This window comes from Sciurus vulgaris (genome assembly GCF_902686455.1).
Source record: "Sciurus vulgaris genome assembly, chromosome: 1".
Classification (NCBI taxonomy): domain Eukaryota; kingdom Metazoa; phylum Chordata; class Mammalia; order Rodentia; family Sciuridae; genus Sciurus; species Sciurus vulgaris.
In genome coordinates, this window is record NC_136461.1 from 62,299,674 (window position 1) to 62,323,983 (window position 24,310).

The 24,310-nt window shown below is 34.6% G+C and overlaps 1 protein-coding gene across 8 annotated transcripts in view; it reads left to right on the forward strand.

Moving 5' to 3' along the window:
- The window catches only part of TNNI3K (TNNI3 interacting kinase), a 285,366-nt gene that overhangs the window by 60,583 nt on the left and 200,473 nt on the right, over window positions 1-24,310 (forward strand). For all 8 annotated transcript variants that reach the window (XM_079128911.1, XM_079128916.1, XM_079128915.1 and 5 more), the window contains exon 6: window positions 21,754-21,852. In XM_079128911.1, coding sequence (XP_078985037.1) covers window positions 21,754-21,852 — 99 coding nt within the window. The remainder of the gene's footprint in view (window positions 1-21,753; window positions 21,853-24,310) is intronic.

Below are 24,310 nucleotides of genomic sequence, written 5' to 3' on the forward strand. Positions count from 1 at the left end.
ACTCTGTCTTGGGATGAAGCCACTGTATGTCTCTAGTGTGGCAGAGTGACTCATTTTTTTTTTTTTTTTAATTCTTCCTGGACAGTCAGGAAAAGAGCATTCCCCTGTCTCACAGTTTGGTATGACCTTGTGACTGAATACTCAGGGAAGAAAAGTACATCATTTCCAGAACTGGCCTCCAAATACTCTACTGGTCCTCCATATGGTTGGCTGAAACAAAGCCAGCTCTCAGCAAAACCTTGGAAATAATTAGTGAAGATAGTAGAGACTTCTAAGTGACTACCATGGAAAAGGGCTACCCTGCTGGACATTACCAGTGATTATTAATAAATTAACAAAAATATCATTTCTACTGGGTTTGATACAAACCAAATTTTTAAGTCAGTTTATTATAGCAGCTAATGTTATCCAATTAAAGTTACTAATTGCAATGATAGAGTAATGAGATATAATAAAATAGTAAACTGAAATAGGATATCTGATATCCATTCTCATGGGTCTGTGGAAGAAAGAAGAATCATGAAGAGATGAATTGTAAGTGGAAAAGGAATGGCAAGAAGGTAGATACTGTATCTCTAGATTGTGCTTAAGTCATGTGGTCAACTTTGTCATTGATTATCAGGCAAGCTACAAATAGGCATTCTTTGAGAGCCAGGTTAAAATGAAAGGACTGTAGATTTCTACTATGGAACTCACATAGACCTTGAAGATCAGGATGTTTATTGGAACATGCTTCTATGATGAGCACTTAGGAGAAAAGGGAAAGAAGCAGGGAAGAGTTCAGTCAGTCCTTTGGAGAGCTCTGAAGCTGGAATGACCTTTGAAAGTTTTCCTAGTTGTAGTTTGGGGGCTGGGCTTTTATACCTGCAAAAAATGACTAGGTATTGGAATCTGGCTGCTCCCTGGAAAGGTCACATAGTAGCTTTCTTCACCCAAAGAAAATGCCAGAGAAGGCAGACACTTGAGAGCTTTGCTGTGTGGTATTGGCCTGGTCATATGCCCTGAAGTTGGGAAATACTATCTTCAGACACTGAAAAACCCTTTTATCTCAGGTGACCTGAACCTTGATTTAATCAGTTATTTGAGAAAGCTGATAAAAGAGAAAACTCATTAAAAATGCACACCATAGTTCAATATTTAGTTTTAATTTAGCATAGACACACAAGTTTATTTGTAATGAGGTTAAAGCTTTTTCTTTAATTTCAAGACCACTCCCCACCCCACCCCATGGGTAGGTATTCCTTTGTTGCTTACACAATGCTTGGAATGGATCAGCTACAATTTATTTTAGTATATTTTTAATGAATAAAAAAAAATATTAAAGACACTTGCAGAGGAATCTGTCAATACAATCTTACTGCATATTTTCTAAATTTGTATCATCATCTTTTATAATTAACTTGTTTCAATTTAATTTTAGAGAAATAGTTGTTATATTTTTCTATTTATATATTACTAATTTTCATTAATCCTCATAGAAATTACATAAATTAAATAAAAACTATAACTAGCATTATCAGATTTAGAAAGAGGTCTGACTTTGGAAAGCATAGGACTGAATCAGAGGAAGGATAATTCTAGAAAGATGCGACTAGCTACGAACATTTGTGTAACACAGAATCCAGTCTGTTTTGCTACATAAGCAGCAAGTCATTTTGATAGTGGCTAAGTGAGCTCCCACTGCAGCTTTTATTGTGTTGATTCAATTTGTTCCTAAGGAGATTGCTGACTTCACAGAGCATCATGGGAAATCAACTCCTTCCTGTCTAGCCCACCAGGGCTCACACACATCCTTCTGCCATGACATTTCTTGCTCACTTAACTTCAGTGAAGGGGCACTCTCTTCTACATGGAGAGCAATGAGGTGAAGTAACTTCCACCACCTCACTGTACTCTACTCTTGGTACTTATATACAAAGCAGGGCTCTAAGTTATGTGTTCCTGAGGTAAACATTTATTTCCAGAATAAGGCTATTGAATGGTAAATCAACTTATTGTTGGACAAGTTCATTTTTTTTTATTTTTGCACAATCTCTAGGTGCAAGGATCATTGTCTTTGAACTATGCTCCTAGCAAAAGTTAGAGCTGTTAAATGTCTGAAAAAAATATAACTTTTAATCATTATTCTTCCTTCACACATGTGGAACAATTCTGGAGTCAGAGAGAGTTATACTAATAAGTTTTCTATTCTCATAACTAGACAAATTAATTCAGAACTTGTAGGCTTGTAGCTGACAGGGAAAAATCTGTCATATACAATGAAGGTTTTTAAAAATTACTATTGCTTAATTAGTTTCCTCCTTATTGAAAAAAGTCATTAGTCCAATTATAAGTCCCTTTGGTTCTAGTGAATTAGGATTAGATATGTTGCACCTCTTACTTTTTTTCAATGAAAATAGCTAGAAGTACATTAACAAGGAAGAATATAATACCTAAAACATGACAAGCTTTTCTTTCCACAGTAAACTCCCAGGGCCCATTTTATGAAAGTATCAAGAAAGAAAATTATTTGTTTTTTAGTGTAATTAGGAAATGTCAGATATATGAGCCAAATTTGAGGTCTCTTTGTTCTTGAGGAAATTTTATCATGTCAATGGGAGTGAATTTTACCACAGGTCTGAAAATGAAATTTTGGTCTCTTTGAACCTCTCCTTTAAATACCAGAAGTTTGTACACAGAAACCCTCTTGTTTCTTGTATAAAGATCTTTGCTAAATAACCAATATATTTTTATGTTAGTGTCTATTACCAAGGAATTTACAAACATTCTGGTCTAATCATGAGTAATTAATACATAAACTATTAATTTTTGTATTGTACCTATCTACTTTTATAAGATTAATAGTCTTTAAGTTTGATTACCTCTGTGATTTCTATTTCATATTAAATATATTTACAGTCTGAGTGTCTTGTTCCCTGGCTCTTTTAAAAGATGAAATTTTTCTGGGGATATATGAATATGTAATTCTTGTGTTGAGAATTACATGTTTTTTCACTCATTTATTTTTTAAATTTGTGAAACACATAACCATAAAAAGAAAAGTCAGGAGGGAGGTGCAAATACAGAGAGATTGCGGAACCTCTTTCCTGGAGATTATTGAAAATAGGATAAATCACCATCATTCTTACTTGTGATAAGCAGTCGTCTGTCAAAGAGAACTGACCTTCTGAGTGACACTCTGTCCTGAGAGATGTCCAACAGTGTTTGGCATGAGTGAGTTTATAAATGCATTTCTGTAAGATATAGATCTTATCACAGAATGCTTTCACGGAATTGCAACAAACGAGTTAAGGGCGACTGTAAAAGAAGCAGACTTTCTTCTCCTGATGTTATTTATGACTAATCTGGCCTTTGTAGCCTTACTGGAAGACAGTGAGATTTTATACATTTAATGAGGAGAGATTGGAAAAAGAGGTTGATGCTAATTGTTCTTGATTATTTTCTAATTGGAAAAATTTCCAGGCTTACCTTTACAAAATGGCCTTTTGGGCATTTCTGTCCTCAACATCTCCTTGTTAGGAATGTTATAAAAAGAAGAGACCCTGACATTTGGCTCCTTCAGTAATTAATTAAAAATCCAATATAGAGGAAAGGGAAAATTATAAAATGAGTTAGGGGTTAATCATGTATTTTCTACAATCCTATTACTACTGTCTTTTCCATCACTGTCTCTGTTTCCCTTGACCTAATTTCTTAACCTTTACTGCACATTGGATCACCTAACCTGAGAAGGTTTAGTTCTGTGTTAGGACCAATCTGGACTTAGGCAGATGGTATTCAAACAGTCTCAGTCACATCTTACCAAGTCTGTTCTTATGAAATTGAGAAGGTTTCTCTGTCTTGGATCTTAGAGTCTGAGATTCCTCTAGTCTTTATATATTTGAAGCTTTTCTCACTTTTCTCTTGGATACCACCTTTGTGTCCTTCTAAGCAAGATTCAAGATAAGCATTATCTCTTTGGGGAAGTTATTAACACCTCTTCATACAGTCCCTCCTCTTTGCCCCTTTATACCAGGTTTATCTCTGGTACTTTTCACTATGTTGATATCAAACATTTATTTGTCTCTCACCCTAGAAACTAAACTCATTAAATATAGGGTCAGCTGTATCTATGTCTTGTTCTTTGCATAGAATAAGTATGCATTAGGCACTTGTACATAAATGACTGACTGACTCAATCTAAATCTAAATCTGGACTCTAAATTTCCTCATATGATTTCCAGGTCTTGCCTTCTGTTTAGGCTTCTCTTTTCCTGTCTTTGGTTAGCCTTCTTTCTAAGCTTGGAGCCTCAGCTTCTATGGTTTACCAGAGTGTCCAGAAGACAATCATCTGCCTACCTAGATTTGGCCCTCAGACTTGCCCCACTAGAGTTAGAGTTTGCCTTTGAACATGGCCCTAGTCATTACTTGAATCTTCTGCCTATCAGAGGATGCTTCGTCTTTGAGAGAAGCTATTTTCTTTACCCCATGTTTATGCTCGAACTCTATAGCTGAGGAATGAACATTGAGTAAGATATTTTGCTTACTTTGTTTTTATGCCATCTCATTTATTTCTTACTTAATTTTACTGGGGCAGAAACTGAGCTCGGAGAGATTAGCTAATTTGTGCCAAATTATGCATCTATTAATTATCAGAGTCTAAGTCCTAAATCAGGATGTCTCACTCCAAAGAGTGAACTCTTAACCAACATTGTGTACAGCCTAAGAGAGGGAATCTTTGGAAAGATTACAGACAAAAGTCTATTGCTTATGTATATTCTTCAGTACAGTCATCCCTCAATATCCTCAGGGCATTGGTTTAAGGACCTCCCAAGTATATCAAAATCCATCACTACTTAAGTACATTATACAAAATGGCTTAGTATTTGCACATAACCTACATTTATCCTCCCATAGACTTTAAATCATCTCTAAATTATTTATAACTTCTAATATAATATGAATGCTAAGAAAATAGTTTTGTACTGTACTTTTTAGGGAATTATGACAAAGAAAAAAGTCTGTGTGTGTTTGGTACAGAGAAATTTTTTTCAAATATTTTTGATTCATAGTTGGTCAAATTGGTGGATGTGGAATATACAGATACACAGGGCCAGTTGTGTTTCCAAGTTTTAAATTTGACCATTTAAAGGCTCCATATCCAAGATCCCCCACTCATAAATTTTTTGAGAATTATAATTTCTGCCATTGTTTTCCATCTCTCCTTAGTGCAGACAGATCTAGAATGTTAAATTAAAGGTACATTTCAGAGGAATTAGAAAAGAAAAAAAAAAAAGAAAGAAACAAAAACCACACAAAAGGAAAATACTATAAAAGTGAAAAAACTTGTTTTTCAGAACTGTTTAGATAAGCATTTTCTTCATTGATTCTGTTTTTTGATTGATTCTGATTAGTACTGAAAGTTTTTTTAAAACATAATATCAAAAAATGTGTTAAAATGTTTACAACAAAGGAAATGTCTTTCTTTGTCATTCGTTTCTATCTTACTTTTTAAATGTCATTTGTTTCAGCTGCTGTCTTGGGACCTGAAGATTTATGGTTCTACTTTCTTCTTTCTTCAGAAACTTTTACATTACTTTTCCACTTAAAGATTGGACTAGTCAGTTTACTTCTTATCTGAATTGGCCACATAATTGCAGGTCTTAATGGAAAGAAAAAGTAGAACTCCTTGTTTAAAACAGGGATAATTTAAGACAAAAACAGCAGAGCCCTAAAACGAGCACAGGGTTGTTTTAAACAAGGGATTACCTTTGTTCTTCCTAAGTAGGTTACAGTTTGGGAGGAAAAAGTATATATTTTTTAAACAATAGTGTTAACACTTCATAACCTCTTACATGTTATGTTTATTAGAACTCAGGAAAATGATTTGTATCTTTCATAGTTTATAGTTGACAAATGGGCCAATTTGTGCCAAATTGAAAGGGCAATTTGAAATTTTTGTTTTAAATATCTATCTCACTCACTGCTTGTCTAATCATGAAAAAAATCACAAATTTTTTTTCTACTAAACCTTCATGACTGGTGACCAAAATAAAAGCATATTGAGGGACATTATTGGGAAAAAGAAAAAAAAAAAACTCAGTGGAAACTCCCTCATATGAATGTTATATATACACACATATATATATGTATATACACACACACACACACACACACACACACATACACACACACGCATATAAATAAATTACATGATTTGCATATAATTTGTTCATGAAAAGAAATTGGGTTTTGTTTTGATTTAATAATGGGAATTTGTAACATAGTGAAAGAAAGTTCATACCAACAATTTTACAAGTAAAAGTATTTTTAGAAGAGAAAAAGCAATCAGAACAGTGACGACTACATTATTGGTCTAATTTGAATACTACTTCTAAGGCAGGCATTTAAAAACATTTTATATTTTCACTAGCAAAGAGCCACTAGAGAATGAATAATACATTTAATATATATTTAAAATTTATCGAGCAATAAGATGTATACTATTGTATATTTCAAGTCAACTAATTAATGCATACATTTGTGTTTTATAATGAGAGGGAGTTAGTAAACTGGACTGGGTCTTGATTTAGTAATTTCTGTGATTTGGTCTTCACAATGCGCTTATGACAAAAATAACTGAGTTTTAGCTTTTTCTCTTTTAATTGGATTCGTAAGAAAACAAGATAACTTGCTCCATTATTATTGACTTCCTAGAGGCAATTTTGAAGCTATGATTATAAATAAACTTCTATTATCAAGACTTATTTCCCAAAAGGCAGGGGAAAAAAATCCATCTCTGATCTCCCTTGTGTGAGATTCATTGTTTCTGGCAATATGTAAACCTTAAGAGTTCATGTTCCCTGTTTAGACTTTATAAAGCTTATCTTGACTTTCTAGAAGTTTTCTTTTATATTATACATATTTCTTTTCAAGGAATTGATACTGTAGAAGATATAAAAATTGACTATGGAACAACAAATCAAGTCAGTAAACTTTTATTGAGCATATATACACAAGAAAATAGGAGAGTTGTGGTATAAATTAAAATAAGTATAAAATACAGCTATAAATGTCATCCAGGAGCTTGCAATCCATTAAAGAAATCAAAAGTTGAAAAATGAAAATATACATTCACTCTTTCTTTATCTCAATTATTAAATGTCTCTTGTACAACCAACAGGTTCCAAACACTGTTGATAATTTAATGATGAGTAAAATAATATATGATTCCTAGCCTCATGGAGCATATGGTCTAATGGACAAGACAGACACAATCAAATAATGACACAAACAAACCTAAAATCACCACTACGAACAAAGTTATGGAGTAGTTCACCAAGGTGCTATGTCTAAAAGAGGGTGATTTCCTCTCTCTTCTTCTGCCCTTTCTCTTTAAGCCTGTTCTGATATGAAAGGCAGAGTGAGACTTAAAATGTATCACACCACCCTACTCCAGTGCTCCAAAGACTCCCTATACTATTCAGAGCACAAGTACTCATTTCCTTTCTTGTCTTACCTCCCATTCTTATTTATTTCTTTTCAAACTTAAATTCCTCAAATATGCTAGGTTTGCTTCTGCTGCAGGACCTTTGTACTGCTCTTCTCTCTGCCTGGACTGTTAATTATGCCTATGCAAGAGCATGAAACATCTTTCTATTTTATAAGGTCCTCTTCAATTTCTTTAGCATTCTGTAGTTTTTAATCGTAGAAGTCTTTCACATCTTTTGTTAGATGGATTCCCCAATTTTTTTTTTTTTTTGAGGCTATTGTGAATGGGACAGTTTTCCTAATTTCTCTTAACACCAAAAAACCCAAATTCCCCAATCAATAAATGGGCAAAGAAACTGAACAGACACTTCACAGAAGAAGAAATGTAATCAGTCAACAAACACACAAAAAAATGTTCAACAGCTCTAGCATTTAGAGAATTGCAAATTAAAACTACACTGAGATTTTATCTCACTCCAGTCAGAATGGCCATTATCAAGAATCCAAGCAACAATAAAGTTTGCAAAGATGTGGGGAAAAAGGCACACTCGTACATTGCTGGTGGAGTTGCAAATGGTGCAACCACTCTGGTAAGTGGTATGGGGATTCCTCAGAAAACTTGGAATGGAACCACCAGTTGACCCAGTTATCCCACTCCACAGTTTATACCCAAAGGACATAAAATCAGCATACTATGATGACACAGTCACATCAATGTTTGTAGCAGTTCTATTCATAATAGCTAAACTATTGAACCAAGTTACCCTTCAACAGAAGAATGGATAAAAAGAATGTGTTATATATACACAATGGAATATTACTCAGTCATAAAGAAGAATGAAGTTATGGAATTTACTGATAAATGGATGAAACTGAAGAATATTATGCTAAGTGAAATAAGTCAATCCCCCAAAACCAAAGGCCAAATGTTTCTCTGATATGTAGATGCTAGCTCACAATGAGGGAATGAGGGTAGGGAAGAATAGAAGTACTTTAGATTAGATGAAGGGGAATGAAGGGAAGGAAGGGGAAAAGGGAATACGAAAGAGAGTAGAGTGAATTGGACATTACTATCCTATGTGCATATATGATTACACGAACAATGTAATTCTACATCATGCACAACCAGAAGAATGAGAAATTAGACTCTATATGTGTACAATATGTCAAAATACAATCTACCATCATATATAATAAGAACAAATAAAAATATATAAAAAATAAAGAATATCAATGAGACTTTGGATAATACCAAACAACATCATACACATATAATTAGAGTGCAGAATATTTGCCAAAGTTAATGAAAAACATAAACTCTCTGATAAAAGAAACTCAATAAACCCTAAACACAATGAACAAGAAGAAAACTATTAATCATTACCCCACCATCACTAAATTGCTCAAATCAGTGAGTAAAGAGAATATCTTAAAATTAGCTAGAATAAAAATACATATGTATAGAAGCATTCTTGTCAGAAATAATGTAAGAGACAGGACAATTAAATAACAGCAGAGACCCTGCACCTAACAGAAGAAAAAGTAATCCCAAATTTAGATCATGTCAACTTAGGAACTGACTTCCTTAACAAGACTCCTAAAGCTCAAGAAGTGGAATGAAGAATCAACAAATGAGATGGAACCAAATTAAAAAGTTTCTTCACAGCAAAGGAAACAATCAGGAATGTGAAGAGAGTCTACAGAATGAGAGAAAATCTTTGCCACCTGCACCTCAGAGACATCTTTAATCTCCAGGATATTCTTTATTTTTTTTTTTAATTCTCTTTTCTCTCCTTTTTTCATTTTATGTAGTATCTATTGCTATATTTTTAAGTTTACTAATGTTTTCTTCTATAATGTCCAATATGCTCCTAATCCCACTTAATATATTTTAACTTTTCTTATTGTAGCTTGCATCTCTAGAAATTTGATCTTGGCCTTCATTACATTTTTATGTCTCTACTTAACTTTCTAGACATATAAAATATATCTTTAATGACTATATTGTTATCCTTGTTTAAAAATTCTAACATCTAGCTCAGTTCTTGGTAAGATTTGATAAATTGCTTTTTTAAATTAGAAGTTATATTTTCTTTTCTCTTTGCATTTCTAGTAATTCCTGACTGGATTCCAAACATTCTGACTTCTAATTGGGTACTACATATTTTTGAACTCCACAAATATTTACATAAAAATATTCTCGAGTCAACCCCTATGCTGCTGAGATATATTTAACTTCCTTGGAAATTACTTGATCCTTTTAGGTCTGGCTGTCAGGATTTATTTTGCGGAACTCAAATAGTACTCTGTGCAGAGCTAATAACCTGCTATTGAGGGAAGTCTCTTCTGAGTGTTTCACCCAATGTTGAATGAAACATGCAATTTTCTCTTCTGGGTGGTGGGAATAGGAATTATCCCTGGACCTGTGTGAGCACAGGGAACTCTTACCATTAATTCTTTCTTGAGTCTTTTACCCAGTTTGTTTTCTCACATGAACATGCTGATCAATTATCAGATAAATCCTCCTGGAGGAACTTCTGCATACCTTTGAAGTTCTTTCTTTGTGAAGCTGTCTTGTTTCGGGTCTCTTATCATATGAACTCTGGTCACTTTGTTTTTTCTAGACTCTCAACTATATCTTCTCAAGTGAGAGAATCTGCCAGGTTCCACCTTCTTTTTCCCATAGTATATCAGGGTCTGTAAACCTCTCATGACAATAAATTGGGGTGATTGTAGGACTCAGTGTGCTTGTTTCTACCTCTTGAGACTATTATTGTTAATTGCCTGATATTCAACTTAATTTGTTAAAAATTATCATTATTTATATTTTGTCTATTTTGGGGTTGTTGCAAGCAATAGTAATCTAGACCTTTTACTTTATATTGGATGCAAGAGGAAGTTTTAAGGAACTTGTTTTAAATGCAGATTTCCAGCATCTGGATATTCAGATTCAGTAATTCTGAGGATGAGTGTAATGAATTCTATTTAGTATCCTCAATCTGAGGTTATTAGTCCATTTTCCTGTTGCTGTGACTAAAAGATCTGTTAAGAATAATACAGAGGAGGAAAACTTTATTTTGGTTCATGGTTTCAGAGGTCTCAGACCATAGATGGCCAATTTTATATTTCTGGGCCTGAGGTGAGGTCACAAATATTGGCATTAGAGTGTAAAGGAGGAAAGCAGTTTAGAACCTGAGAGCAGAAGCAGAGAGAGAAAGAGAGATACACTTACCAGGGTCAAAATAGAAACTCAAAAGGCATGCCCGAGTGATCTTCCTCTCCCAGCCATACCCAAACTTCCTACAGTTACAAACCAGTTAATCCTCATCACTGATTCATAATTCTCATCACCTCTGAACATTCTTTTATTGTCTTGCACGTGAGCTTTTGCAGGACACTTCATATCTAAACCACAACACTGACTATTAGGTTATCAGTATTATGTAATCACTTTTTGTCTTAGGAATCTGAATTCTTCTGAGTGGGTAATTTATAAAGAATAAAGGTTTATTCAGTTCATGGTCCTGGAGGCTTCCAAGTTCAATTTCAAGGAGCTGGAATCTAGTGAGTGCTTTCTTGGTGCATCCTAACATGATAGAGAGCATCCTGTGGTAAGACAGAGCTCTCTTCCTCTTCTCATAAAGCCATGAAAGGTATGGTGGGATCCACACCTCTCATGACTTCATTCTGTCCCAAAAGCCCTACCTTAAATATTATTATGACTTTGGGGATTAAGTTTTCCTCACATGAATTACAGGGGAAACACCCAACCTATACTACTTGTTTAAAGAATTAATTCAATGATCCAGAGGTATAAAAATATTTCATAAGAATAAATTTGAAGTGTATTTTAAGAAATGGTAGAATTTGGCAAGCATATACTTTTTTCAGGTACAACAGGCAATAAATACATTTGATTAATCTTTCCTTATCTGATTACAACTCCTACTTCAAGTCCCAGGTTTACACCCCTTCTATAGCTTTTCTCTGTCTTTCCAAGACAGAATTTAGAAATTGTTTGTTATAATAGCCAATATATTATAATAATCAAATCCATAAATACTTTGTCATGTTGGTTTTGTTTCGTTTCTTCCTCTAACTTATATATTGTTCTTGGTTACTTAATTTATCTTTGACCCTCAGAACCTAGCAGTACTTAGAGTATTAAAGTGTTTCTAAAATGTGTGTTGATTTGAATTGTTCTTCTTCTTTTAATATTCAAATACATGAAGTAGGCAACTATTTTAATGCAACAGTCAGTTCTGACCTGGGTGTTTTCAATAATTAATCAAGAAGCACAATAGTGTATTAGCTATCCACTGCTATATTAAAAGTTGCACCAAAACTTTGGGGCTTATAAAACAAACATTTATTATTTTCAAGCTTTCTTTTTTCAGTTGAAGTATGTCAGAGTGACTTAGCTGGGTCCTCTGGTTTCAGGTCTTTCACAAGGCTGCAAAGTGTCAGGGGATCTGTAGCCAGCTCAGTGACTGATAAGAAGATAATTCACTTCCATGCTCTCTCATGTAGGTGTTGGCAGGCTTTAGGTCCTCTCTGGCTGTTATCCAGAGACATCAATTGTGCCATGTGGTCCTATCCATAGGACAACTCACCACAAAGCACCTGGCTTCCCCTAGAGAGTGATGGAGAGATAAAGAAATTCAAGGGGGATGAAGTCGCAATCATTTTTTAACCTATATTCAAGTGGAATTCCATAACTTTTGCCACATTTTAGTTATTAAAAATGAGTCATTATGCCAAGCCCATATTCAAAGGAACTATTTGGCCTCACCAATAACTTATGCCACTAATATTTTATCAAAGATACTAACACCTATACACACAGATTCATAGAGAGGTTATGGTTATATCTAGATGACAGGGAAGCCCCTATTCCAGGAGACTTAGCATAATACTATATGTGTATTTTTCATCCCATGTTCTCTTATAGGAACAAGGAGGCGGAAGAAAGTAGATAAGTGGCAATTCTATTCATCAGCAATTAACAACTGTCTTCTATGGAATGATAATTTCCTGTATGTATTGTCTCCATGTCTAGGGTTCCAGTGGTACCCCACAGGTCAAGTAGAGAGCAAGAAAGGTATATTAGGCCCTTGCCTTCTACAAGTAGGTACTACCCAACCCAATTTTATCATTGTACATAGTATGCTGTGTTCTGAGTTAATTGAATAAAAGTTCCAAAAACTGTTAGAAATATTTGAAAACCTGAGATCTTAGAACAATGATTTTGACTACAGCAGTAAAACCTAGGACAGTGATTAGGCATGTGGGCCGTGGAGCAAGCCTGCCAAGGTTTGTTTGTATCCAGATTTGCTAGCCAGGCGATGGGATTTAGAAGTCTGGGATTGAGTCCCATCCACACTTATATGTTGTCTTTTCTGTTTCTGAAGCCAAAAGTACTTGGATGGATTGATACTGTGCCTCTTTTTATTGTCATTCCAAGTTTCTCTATGACTAATATGCGTACCTGAGCATTGTTTATTATAACCAATGCAATGGTTAATACATTTACCACTATTATGCCTACCATTTTCTATCTTGATAATAGGTCTCTCACTAAATGATATAAGCTCTTCATTTTAATAAACTCCTTCTCTATAAGAAAAATAATCTGGAATTGATTTCTATACCTGTCAAAACAGTGTTTCATAATCAGTTTAAATATTTTTACAAGTGAGGAGGTACTAACTTGATTATGTCACTTCTAAAACTTTTGCAGATCTAAATTTTTAATTTTATTTTTAAATAAAGAAACAGTAGGCTACAATTGATTATTCACATCTTTTATCCTAAAATGAATCAAGGTAGTATCTTGCAGTTCAGCAAATAGTCAAATAGTCAGTTTTCTGGTTCTAATTAACAAGGAAGCTCAAAAAAGGGAGGGAGCAGTAAATATTCCACATATGTACTTGTAACAGTAGTAGCCTCTGAAACAGAGACTTCATTGTTCATGGTGTCTTTTTTTGTTTTTAAACTCCAGCTGCTGGAAATTCATTAATCATTGATTTGATTTTTAGGAGGATTCTTATTACTAAGCCTCATCTCAGAGGCAAAATCTTTGTTCCTTCTGGTGTTCTATTAGTTGACTCCACCTCACCTTCAGAGTATAATTTTGAATTTGATTTTTCAAGTGGAGGCAAACTTTTGTTTCCAAATGCTTTGCAAAAGAACTTCTTTAGAGAAAATAGAGGAACAGGTGACTTGGGTTGGGGAAAAATAAGTCTTGAGAAAAGTAGTCGTTGGGCACTACTTGAATTCCTCTGCTATTGTGATACTCAGGCTGTGTGCAGTATGGAGGGAATGTCAGTGGGAGGGATCATAACTTGTACTCCAATTTTCAAGTCTTAACAATTGCAATATAGTGAAAAATATGGGGCCTGTAGCAAGCTATATAAATAAGTCTCATAAGAAAAAAATTGTGGCTTTGGAAATGCATAGAACATTATGTGTTCATAACAGTAAACACTGAAAGCCTGTGTTCTCAGCCAGGGATTTTAAAATAAGACCTTCACATAAGGAAATGATGGCAAGGGGAGTGTATATCTAAGGAAGCAAATAGCATAGTGAGATGATGTTTAACTGGAAGGCTCATAAAATTTTGCCCCTCTTTTCTTGGAAAAATCTCTCCTGTGGACTATCCTCATAGGCATTCCTTTGTTCTCTTCTTCCTCCTTAGATGATTCTTCTCTCTCTCTTTGTCTGGCTCCCTTTCTTCCCCCTTTTAAACGATTAGTATTCTATAATTTGTCTTATACCTTAATGTAATTGTGTTATTTCCTGGTTTCAATTATTGCCTCTGATACCACTTGAATCTTCAGTCCTTTCCTTGTCCTACTTTCACTCTTTAGCCATCAACTTTTATTCTTATGTTATCTTGCAGAGAAATAATGCCAAATTTTATAAATGGATATTGTTGAATACATTCACACACACACACACACACACACACACACACACACAAATCTGTTTATATACTTAGGAATATGGAGTTTCTCTTTGGTTTTTTTGATAATATTCTGTCTCTGATCATTTTCCGAGTAATTTTAAGAAACGATTAGTTTTAACATGAGATAATAAGAGGAAAATTCTATAAGAAAATCTCATCTCTGGGACAGTCTGAAGAAACTATTTTCCAACAAGTTTTTATACTCAAATGCTTAATTAGAGCTATTTCAGGTTAAAAAAATTACAAAAATATTCAGCTGATGTTATAAGTGAAAAACTCTGTGCCTGCATGACAGTGAGTTCTACCAAATGTTTGTAATGAATATCAAGGATTGACATAATTTTCTATTTTTAAAGATATACATATATTTTTCTGTTTAATTTTATGTATAAATATTGTACATAATGTATAAATATAATATATACTTAAAAGTAGAAAAGCCTATAGAAAATAGAGTATAAAGTCAAAAGAAGGGCTTAGTAACTAAAGCAAATAGCAAATTCCACCATCTAAAATGCTTTCTAAGTAATATAATATGCCTTCAATATGAATAGTTAAGTAATAATTGGTAGCTCAAATTGACATGGCTTTTTGTTCATTCATTTAAAATTTCTGGAAATATGTTCAAATATTGATTGAGTGATTGTTTCCAGTAGAAACAGCTTGTGGTGGTAGAAAAGAGTAGAGCAAAATGCCAGGAGGAATTGGAAAACACTAGTTATTACAAGTGATTAATAGGAGAGACAGAACTGTAGGTGATATTTTCTTACTTTGGAAATTCAAGAAGTACAAAGTTTTATTGCCATGCTAATCTCTCCTTATAGGCTTTCTCTTTTATGATCATCACTTGTTGTCAACTCCTTATCTTTCCCCATCCTTTCTCCTCCCATGTTCTGTCAAAATGCTTCTATCATCTTTACACTTCTAAAAATCCATTATCAGTCTGCAAGTCATAACTACTAACTCAGCTCATTTTATTATTATCTCCATATGAGAGTGGCTATAAACTCTAGGTCTATGCTGATGGGCATCCACAGATTTGGGCATGCATATTTACAATGTCCTTTTCATGAGACACTTACTTATCTCAGCAGATAGCCAAATGCCTAAGTATCTGACCCATGACTACATGTCCCTCTTATAGGAAGCTTGTTCATATTGGCAGACCCCCATGTGGCTCTTGTCTGAACTGTGCCCAGTTTATTTCTATGAAGATAACCATTTTCTGACTGGAAAAGAAATTAGATTAAAATTTTCAGTCAGATTAAACATAAAGGAGGCAATTCAACAAAACACATAAAATGACAGAAGTACTTTACTGCTTACAGGTCCAAGAGGGAAGAGAGCACTGTATTTCATAGGACCAATGTGAAGCTGGGAGGTATCTGGAACACAGGATGACTGAGAGGGTCATGGAAACCTGTGAGAAAAACCTTTATTAAGAATCACAGTGTTACCCAAGTTAGCTTCCTAAGGGAAGTTCTTATTGGTTGTTTTGAGCAAGTGGCTCTAGTTGTGGAGTCTTTGACTGAGAGGTAATCACTGCTGCCTTTTTGCTGCTCAGTTCATGTGAAATGTAGACATCTAAGGGGCAAGTCAAATAGCTTATATGGGGCAGTTCTGTAGGCAGGGGGTCACCAGGAAGTAAGTGCATATGGAAGGTATCTGAATCCACTTCATTGAGGAACAGGAAAAATTCAGATAATTAGAAACTGTCAACCCTGTTATGGTAAGATAAAGTCCAACTTTAATTCAAATGGATCACAAAGCAACATGAAAATACAAGAATTCACTACACACCAAAGAGCATCCATAGGGATGAGCAATTAGGAAGACTATGATATTGTTTTCCAGGGAAATTTCACCAGATTAGTGAATTCATAGTCCAGATTGCAGTAGATAGGGAGTGGGAGAAACTGTGGATATAGATGCAGACACTTCTTAAAAAAACAAACAAAAAAACAAACAAACAAAAAAAAAACATTGTGAAGTTTCAGAAAGAAGGCAATAGTTCAAAGGGACAAGGATTGAAAACTGACTATTTTTAGAACTGGAAAGAACTAGAAAAATACCAAATAAAAATAAACTTTCTTATTAATATCATTGGAATCATTTTAAAGTGATGAGGCATAGGCTTTAGAAAACAGTATTGTGTTAAAGCTTTGCTAATACAGATTTTCCATTAAATGAAAATGAGTATTATTACAGGAGAGTCTTGTTATTCTAGTCTCACTGTATCTCAGTAATAAAGGTTAGATACAGGACTACAAAAGAGAAAATTGTGACTTTAAGCAAACCATAAATCTTAAGAAAAACAAGCATGAATTTGAAGACTCCAAAGAAGTAATAGGAAATGAAATACCACTGAAGTAAAGAAAAATTTCATTTTGAAGTGTAGATGTTTACTGAAAGACTACTAGGTATAAGACACTGTATTTGGTTTTGGCAATTTCAACTGAGATTGATTGCCATTTTATTTCATCTAGAATTTACTTCATTATACTTTCTCTGCCATGGGACATTTAGTTCTTCTTTTCTCTTTCATTCCTGCTCAATGACTTTCATAAGATAAAGAGGGGAGCTAAATGAGACAACTTCAAATAAGTCGAAGTCATACTGTAGGAAAAATATGCAGCAAGAACAGTGAGGGTCTTTGCTCTTATAGTCACTATGTTTAGAATCTCTGGGATTTTGAATAATAAGGTCTGTTTAGAAGGATTCAATTCCAATGCCTCTCAGGTAGAAAACTCTTTTAATTGGAATTAAAATTTCTTATACTTCGAGACAAATTTGGGACATTAAAAAATTAAATTTCACATAATAGTGGCTTATCTATAGTGATAATTAGGCTATGAAGATAATATATATAGATATTCAAGGAAAGAGGGGTTAATAGAATGAAATATTGGTAGAAAGTTTTCCTGAAGAACATGGGAACTGAGCTTGGCCTGGAGACTAAGTATATACCTTGCAGAAAAGAGAAGGCAAGACTCTAGGAAGAGGAAGCAATGTACAAATGTACAAATATGTTATAACTTGGAAATTGAAGGCAATTCACTCAGATCTTTTCAGGAGTGAAATGATAAATAAAATATTATCTGTAAAGGAAAATTCATGCCATGATTGACCTACTTTGCAAATAAAGGGCCCCAATCCATTTTATGTGCTCATAAAACAACCACTTGATAGGTAGCACTTTATGGTACTTGTCATTCTGTTGGTAAAAAAGTATTGTTACTACTTCACATTTGAATCTTGTTTTTTAAATAGTTATATATAGGTATATCATTAACCAACACACGTGTTGGTTTATACATATTTAAGCATAATATAGTTCATATCCTTAAATTGTTAAGCACATTAAGATATCCTTAAGAGTAGTTCTGTCGTTTTTGAGAAATGAATTAAGACCAGGTATTCTCTCAAAAGTTTTGAAACAACAGAATATAAAACCTGCAAAAAGCTTAATTAAACAATGTATTCCAAACTCAACTCACAGTTACTGGCATGGAGCAAGCACTTGGGAATTGCTGAAGGTTAATTGGAAATAAATGTTCAATAAATGTTTGTCAAATTGAGTTAAAGTTTCTATCACATAATTTGTGTTTAAATTCCCTTATGCCTGATGGTAAGTACATCTCCCAAATTTTCACTTCTATTAGAAATAGAGTTTATTTCAAGGATTATTGAATACTTATCATCTACCTAACACACCAGTGAATAAAACAAATTTGGTCTGTGACTTCATGAAGTTTCATGTAGTAGAAAGACTGTGAACCTCATTTACCAACATTTTTTTTAGGTTCTGGAATAAGGGTAGTATGGGTAAATATGATTTAACAGCTATTTCCTTAAATCTAATATTTATATGAGTACACTTGTCTTAGTCCTCATAACAAAAGTATATTTGTACATCAAATGTAATATATTCCCATAAAGAGTCCTGGGAGATACTCTTCTGATAATGACTCCAAAACTCAAAGGAATTAATAAACACATTCTACTCATATAAATAAAATCATATAATTCCAATGCACATTGCTCTTAATGGTTAAACATTTCCTTGAATTTTAAAACATTTTTTTTAAAAAGCCTACAGTTCAATAATGACTCTGTGTGGTTTCATTAAATCTTACATTTTGACAGTTTCTCAGAAGGCCAACACTTCATAATTAATGGGTGTTCAGCTCAAAAGTTGACCTTCTGAGTGACTGCATTAGTGCAAACTTAGGAGGCAAAAATTTCCTTTTGACTATTTATTGAAGCTTCAGAGTTGTTATCTTTTAGAATGAAAGTAAGTTATGGAACCATGCCTAAGAAATTGGCTTTATATGTTAACATTTGAGGGTCCTTTTTACAATAAAAATTCATGCTATCTATTTTATGCTATATTTAAAATAAGAGAAATTGTAAAAAGCTTCCTTTACCTTGATCGTTAGTGTCCTCCTTTCAAGGTTCCTGAGATTCAACTCCTGGGCATAGGAAGCCTTAGATACCAGAACTTGTTATAAATGGCTCTGGCAGTCATTTTCAAGCTGAGTCTACAGAGCCTCTACAGACAGATGGCTTCCTCCTATCTGGGATTGAGTCGGTTCTTTTACTTAAAGGTTCTTTTACTTAAAGGTTAGCATTAATGAGATCACATTCACAGAAGTGGTCTCATGAAAATAAATTTTGAAGTCAAACCGACCTGGATTTGAATTCTAATTCTCCCTCTTCTTAGCTCATTGACCTCAAATATGTTAACTGGCCTCCCTGTGGCTCAGTTTATTCATCTTTAAATTGGGAGACTAGCATCTATCTTTCTGTATTTTGATATGAAAGAGAGTACATGCTAAATACCATTGATTAATTTAGTTCAGTGACAGACACATATTGTTGCCTTGTTGGGACTAATGACACGTTAACTAACTCAGGCTGACTCCTTACTTCCTGGCGAGTAAGCAAGATCAAGGCCTCAAAGGTGGTTTCAAAAGTTAATGATGATAATCGGATCACCATCAGGGATTGGTTAACAACAGTTCCGCAAACATGATCAGCTCTTGTTTGCCATATAGTCCTATGGGACTCTCACCTGCATGAACCCACCCTCTCCTGCCTTGCTGACCTTTAAGCTGATTGGTTCCCGCCTAGCCTTCACCCTACATAAAAGCTGTGTGACTTCCTCAATAAACGAGTTCCTGCTATGACTGGTCTACCTGACGCATCTGATTGTTCTTCGTCCAGAGGGCTGGGTGCCAGCGGTCAGTCGGCCCTACCTTTCCCGTTCTGACCTTGTTGGGGAGTGCTCCCTTCCCTTGTCACTGGTCGAGAAGAGCAAGGGGGCTTAGGACCCTGAGAGTTGCCTCAATAAATGTTTATTATATATTATATATTATATTGTTCATTACTTAGCAATATCTGAATATAAGTAAAAGCACTATTCTGAGAATGTATAGAAGCCTATCCATCTGCTTATGTGTGTAGAGTCACCAACAGTTTCAGATGTTCTACAAGAATTCCTTATCCTTCTTTGTAAAATATCAGTATTAGCTCACATATACATAATAAATTCTATTCAATAAAAAAATAAATGAATGAGTTCTCTAAAACTACAGAGAACTCAAACAAAACTATAGGCAAGAAACTGAAGAGTCACTTTTCTGGTGACACTGACTTTCCTGTGACCTTGAGAAAATTCCTAATTCCTTTGATTCTCATTGTGTACCTCTTTTAAATGCAACGGCACATTGTATAATGTCCATGGTCCTACTCGGAGGGGATACGATTCATAAAAATAAGGAAACTTGACTTAGGCAGGTATTAGCTTAGAGGAACAGAAGAGGTGATCAGACCTAAGTTCCTTGAGCTTAGGTTCCATCTCCCTGTTTTCTCTTCTAACAGACTCTTGAAAAATTTCTCAAATGTATATCGTTTTACCAACTGAAGAAGAGTTCATTAGGAAAGTCTTATTGAAAATAAACACATTCAAAGGAAGGAATCCGATCTGTTGTTGAGAAACAAAGACTGAGAGATGGGTCTCGAAGAGAAGTAACCTGAAAAACTGACAAGTTTGTTGTGAAGGATACTCTAAAGTATGCCACACAGGCATATTGAATAATTTTTGTTAGAGAAAACTGAGAAGAAATAGACTGAGAAGAGTCTCTACTCTCTTCCTATTTCCTTGAGAATAGGATATAAATTTGTAAAGGTATCTGTCCTCCCTTCTCTACAAAATGGATAGAAGTTAATCACCCACCAGAGGAAACTGTAGGCCCTTTAAACCCAGAGAAAGCTTAAGTCCCAGCTCCTAAGTTACATAACAAACGTGACCTAAGCTGGCCCTTACCTTCTATTACTTTTCCCATAAATTTACCTTCCTCCAATTTACTGTGCCTAGTAGCTCAGAATCTTTTTTCTTTATCTTATTTTTCTGCAAAATAACTGCACTTTCGTTAAGATGCTATACAAATTGTAACCACCACTTTGAGTTACTCATTACTGATCACTCTTATCTGTGTTGGTAACATACATGTTAATAAACTTCTATTTGTTTTTCTCTTGTTAAGCTGTGTTTTGTCAGCTTACTATATAGGGCCACAGTCAATTAACCTGATAGAGGAAAAATATTTTTCCTCCCCTAGAGTTTCTAATTTATGACTTTCCATGAAGACAGTTGGCCAACAGTTCCCGGTGGAGTTTTTCACCGACTCATTTCTCCATGTATTTATTCAACAAATGTCTCTTGATTACCATGTTAGAGTAAGATAAAGATCTGACATATACTTTGTCTTTCAAGAGTTTGCTCTTTAGTAGGGATGATAAGATGTGTATATAAATGAAAAATTGTTCTAAATGACATGAATTAAATTTAAATGTGAATTATGAGGAAGAAAATTTAACTTCAGCCAAGTGGATGTTAATGAAGGGAAAGAAATTGAGGAAATCTGGGGGAGATGGCATTTTGACATTTTAGCCAGGATTTAAACATCTGTAGATTGGGTGGAAGGGAATTTCTGCCTGGGGAAATAATATAATATGAGCAGCACCACAAGGAGTTGGAAACAGGAGGAAATTGACTATATATTTGACTACGCAATTGTGTTTATGAAAGAGTGTAATGGACAATATATTAAAAAGAACAGCATCAAATTGAGTGGAACTTAAGTGTCATATGAAGAGTTTTAGTCTTTATTTTCTAGGCAAAAGCAAGGCATTGTAAGTTCGGGGGATGGACAAAAGTGTTGTTTCAGGATGGGACGCCTAATTAACAGTTATTCATTTTGATGAATAGATCCCCCAAAGAGGTCCCTAATCAAGATCTCTTTCTTGTCCAGGCTGCTGATGTGTTATTGCAACATGGAGCTAATGTCAATGTTCAAGATGCAGTTTTTTTCACTCCGCTGCACATTGCAGCATACTATGGGCACGAACAGGTAAGTCCGTCTGCAAAAGTTTCAAAGACTGGGGTTCTGCTGAAATGTACCAGACGTGTATTGAGCCGTCATATCACTGAAGACAGGCTATTTAAGATACTGAATTGTTTTTGCCATATTCTCATGAACTCCATCCTCAAGGAGCCTACAGATCCATATAAACATTACAGCTGCCATGTTGCTCATTTTAACTGACTATGTTAGTCACAGAGGAGGCAGTAGGGTGCTTTGGTAAGTGTGCAACCACAGGAATCAGTCAGCCTGATTTCAAAAAATGCTTACCTGACTTTCTGACCATTCATTGGTTTTGTAACCTCTTTGATCTTCATTTCTTCATTGATAAAATCGGAAAAAGATATTAATGGTAACTACCTTACAGGGATGGTGTCATAACAAGATCTTTATTTCTTCCCAAATGCTCAATATGTGTCACTATGGTGATGCTAACGACAATAGCAACATAAATCATAAAGCCCTTCCAACAGTTCCCTGAACAAAGGTGTCTTTCAGAAACTTCATTTCCTCTTTACTACTGTCACAGGATATTTTAAGTTCAAAAATATCTCCTAAAATATGCTCATATCCTAATTTCTGTGAATGTTACCTTAATAGGAGTTTTACAGATGTGACCTAGATAAGAATTTTGGGATAGAGAGATTATTTTGGATTATTCATTAGGCCTGATGATTTTCAAGGGTTCATATAAGAGAGGGAAGGAAATTAAAGTAAGTAGCAGGAGATATGACAATAGAATAAGAGTGATACAGTGATACAGGAATAGGGCTGCAAGATAAGGAATGGAGTAAGACAAGGAAGTGGAAGCCTCCAGGGACAGTAGAACCCATCACCATCATCATCATCATCATTTTCTAATTTGGTCACACCCTGACATCAGCTGTTACTTCCCCTGCTTACTAATGGTATAAATGAAGCTCAGTCAGGTCAGGTTGCATGCCAGAGTCATATTGATAATAAGTAAAAGAGATGAAATATGTACTCAGGTCCACCTGATCCCAAAGTCCAGGTTTGTTCTGTTTTGCCAGAGCACACCTTGTTATTTCTCTTCAATCAGTGACAAACATCATAAAACTCAGGCAATTTGCCTAAATTGGGAAGTCAGAATTCAAGACAATGTGCTCTAATCTAAAATCCATCATGAAAGACAAAATTTGTATATGCTGCTTGCAAGCATTGCCCTTTAGCTGTTTTCTCGAGAAACTGAAAAGAACCAAATAAAACAAATATAAACATAATTGTATAACCAAACATGACTATTCTCCAGATACCCCACTTTCATTCTCCCTCATTTTTTTCTCCCCTGACTCAACTTACTTATGGAGAAGTATGTCTTTTTTAACTTCCTCAAACATAGCACAGTACTGCCTGAGGACCCCAAGTTGAAAACTAAATTTTCTTATGTCCCTGGCTGTCCTACTTATGATGCCTTTATTTCTCTGCTAGCTGACATGTACTCGGGTACTTTTGGTCACGTGAAAAGTGACCTGTACCTAAAATAAAAAATGCTCCTTTCATTGATGTGCTGCTCAGAGTGCACTGGAGTGCACTGGAGAGAAAGTCACTGCAAATGGGTTTGAAAATGTAGGATTCAAAAACCCAGGTGATGGAAATATTCCATACTTTTCTGGCTTCAGGCATGGACAGAATATTTACAATGCTTGCTGCTTGTAGAGCCATCTTCTTTGGTGATTAACCTCATAAACTGGTGGAAAGATAAAGAGCCTGTATGCATATTGGGTGGAGAGCTAAATTTGTTTACTCTCCCTGAAAATAGAGTCACAGTCTTATAAAATTATGCTAAAATGTGGATGGCCCTTTTATGATAAGGGACTCACTTTCTCCATGTGTGAAGGCAGCACATAAGTAATTTATGGAGGCTGTTGTCATTTGCTAAAATATGCTGACAAGGAGAATGGTACATTCAATATATAAATGTGCCTAATGTGCCATGTTCCCTGCCATTTGTTTATTTGTTTATTTTTAAGCAAACGAATAGACGTTTGTACCAAGAACAGTATTTCCTAGGTATATAATAATAGTGCTTAATAGACAATCGATTTCAGAGATAGTTTAAATCTGTCCATTATAAAGTCACATAATCAGAATTTACAGAGTCTGCATAAGTGGAAATATTTGCTTACCAGTACAAAGTTCTTGAGACTAAACTTCTGCTGTTCTAATGTTTCCTGAATGAAGTCTCTGTTTGACCATTAACCAACAAAAGGATAAGATGCACATGTTCCTCCTTGGTGGTACCACTTTTACTAACAGTTATTAGAGAGATAGGATTTTTCTGAGTGCTTTACATATAAAAACTTATTTAATTTTCACAGCAACTTTATGAGGTAGAACTGTTATCATCCCCATCTTAGTAATGAAGAAACTGAAGTATTAAAAGTTTAAATAATTTGTTCAAGGTGACTTCACTAATAAATAAAAG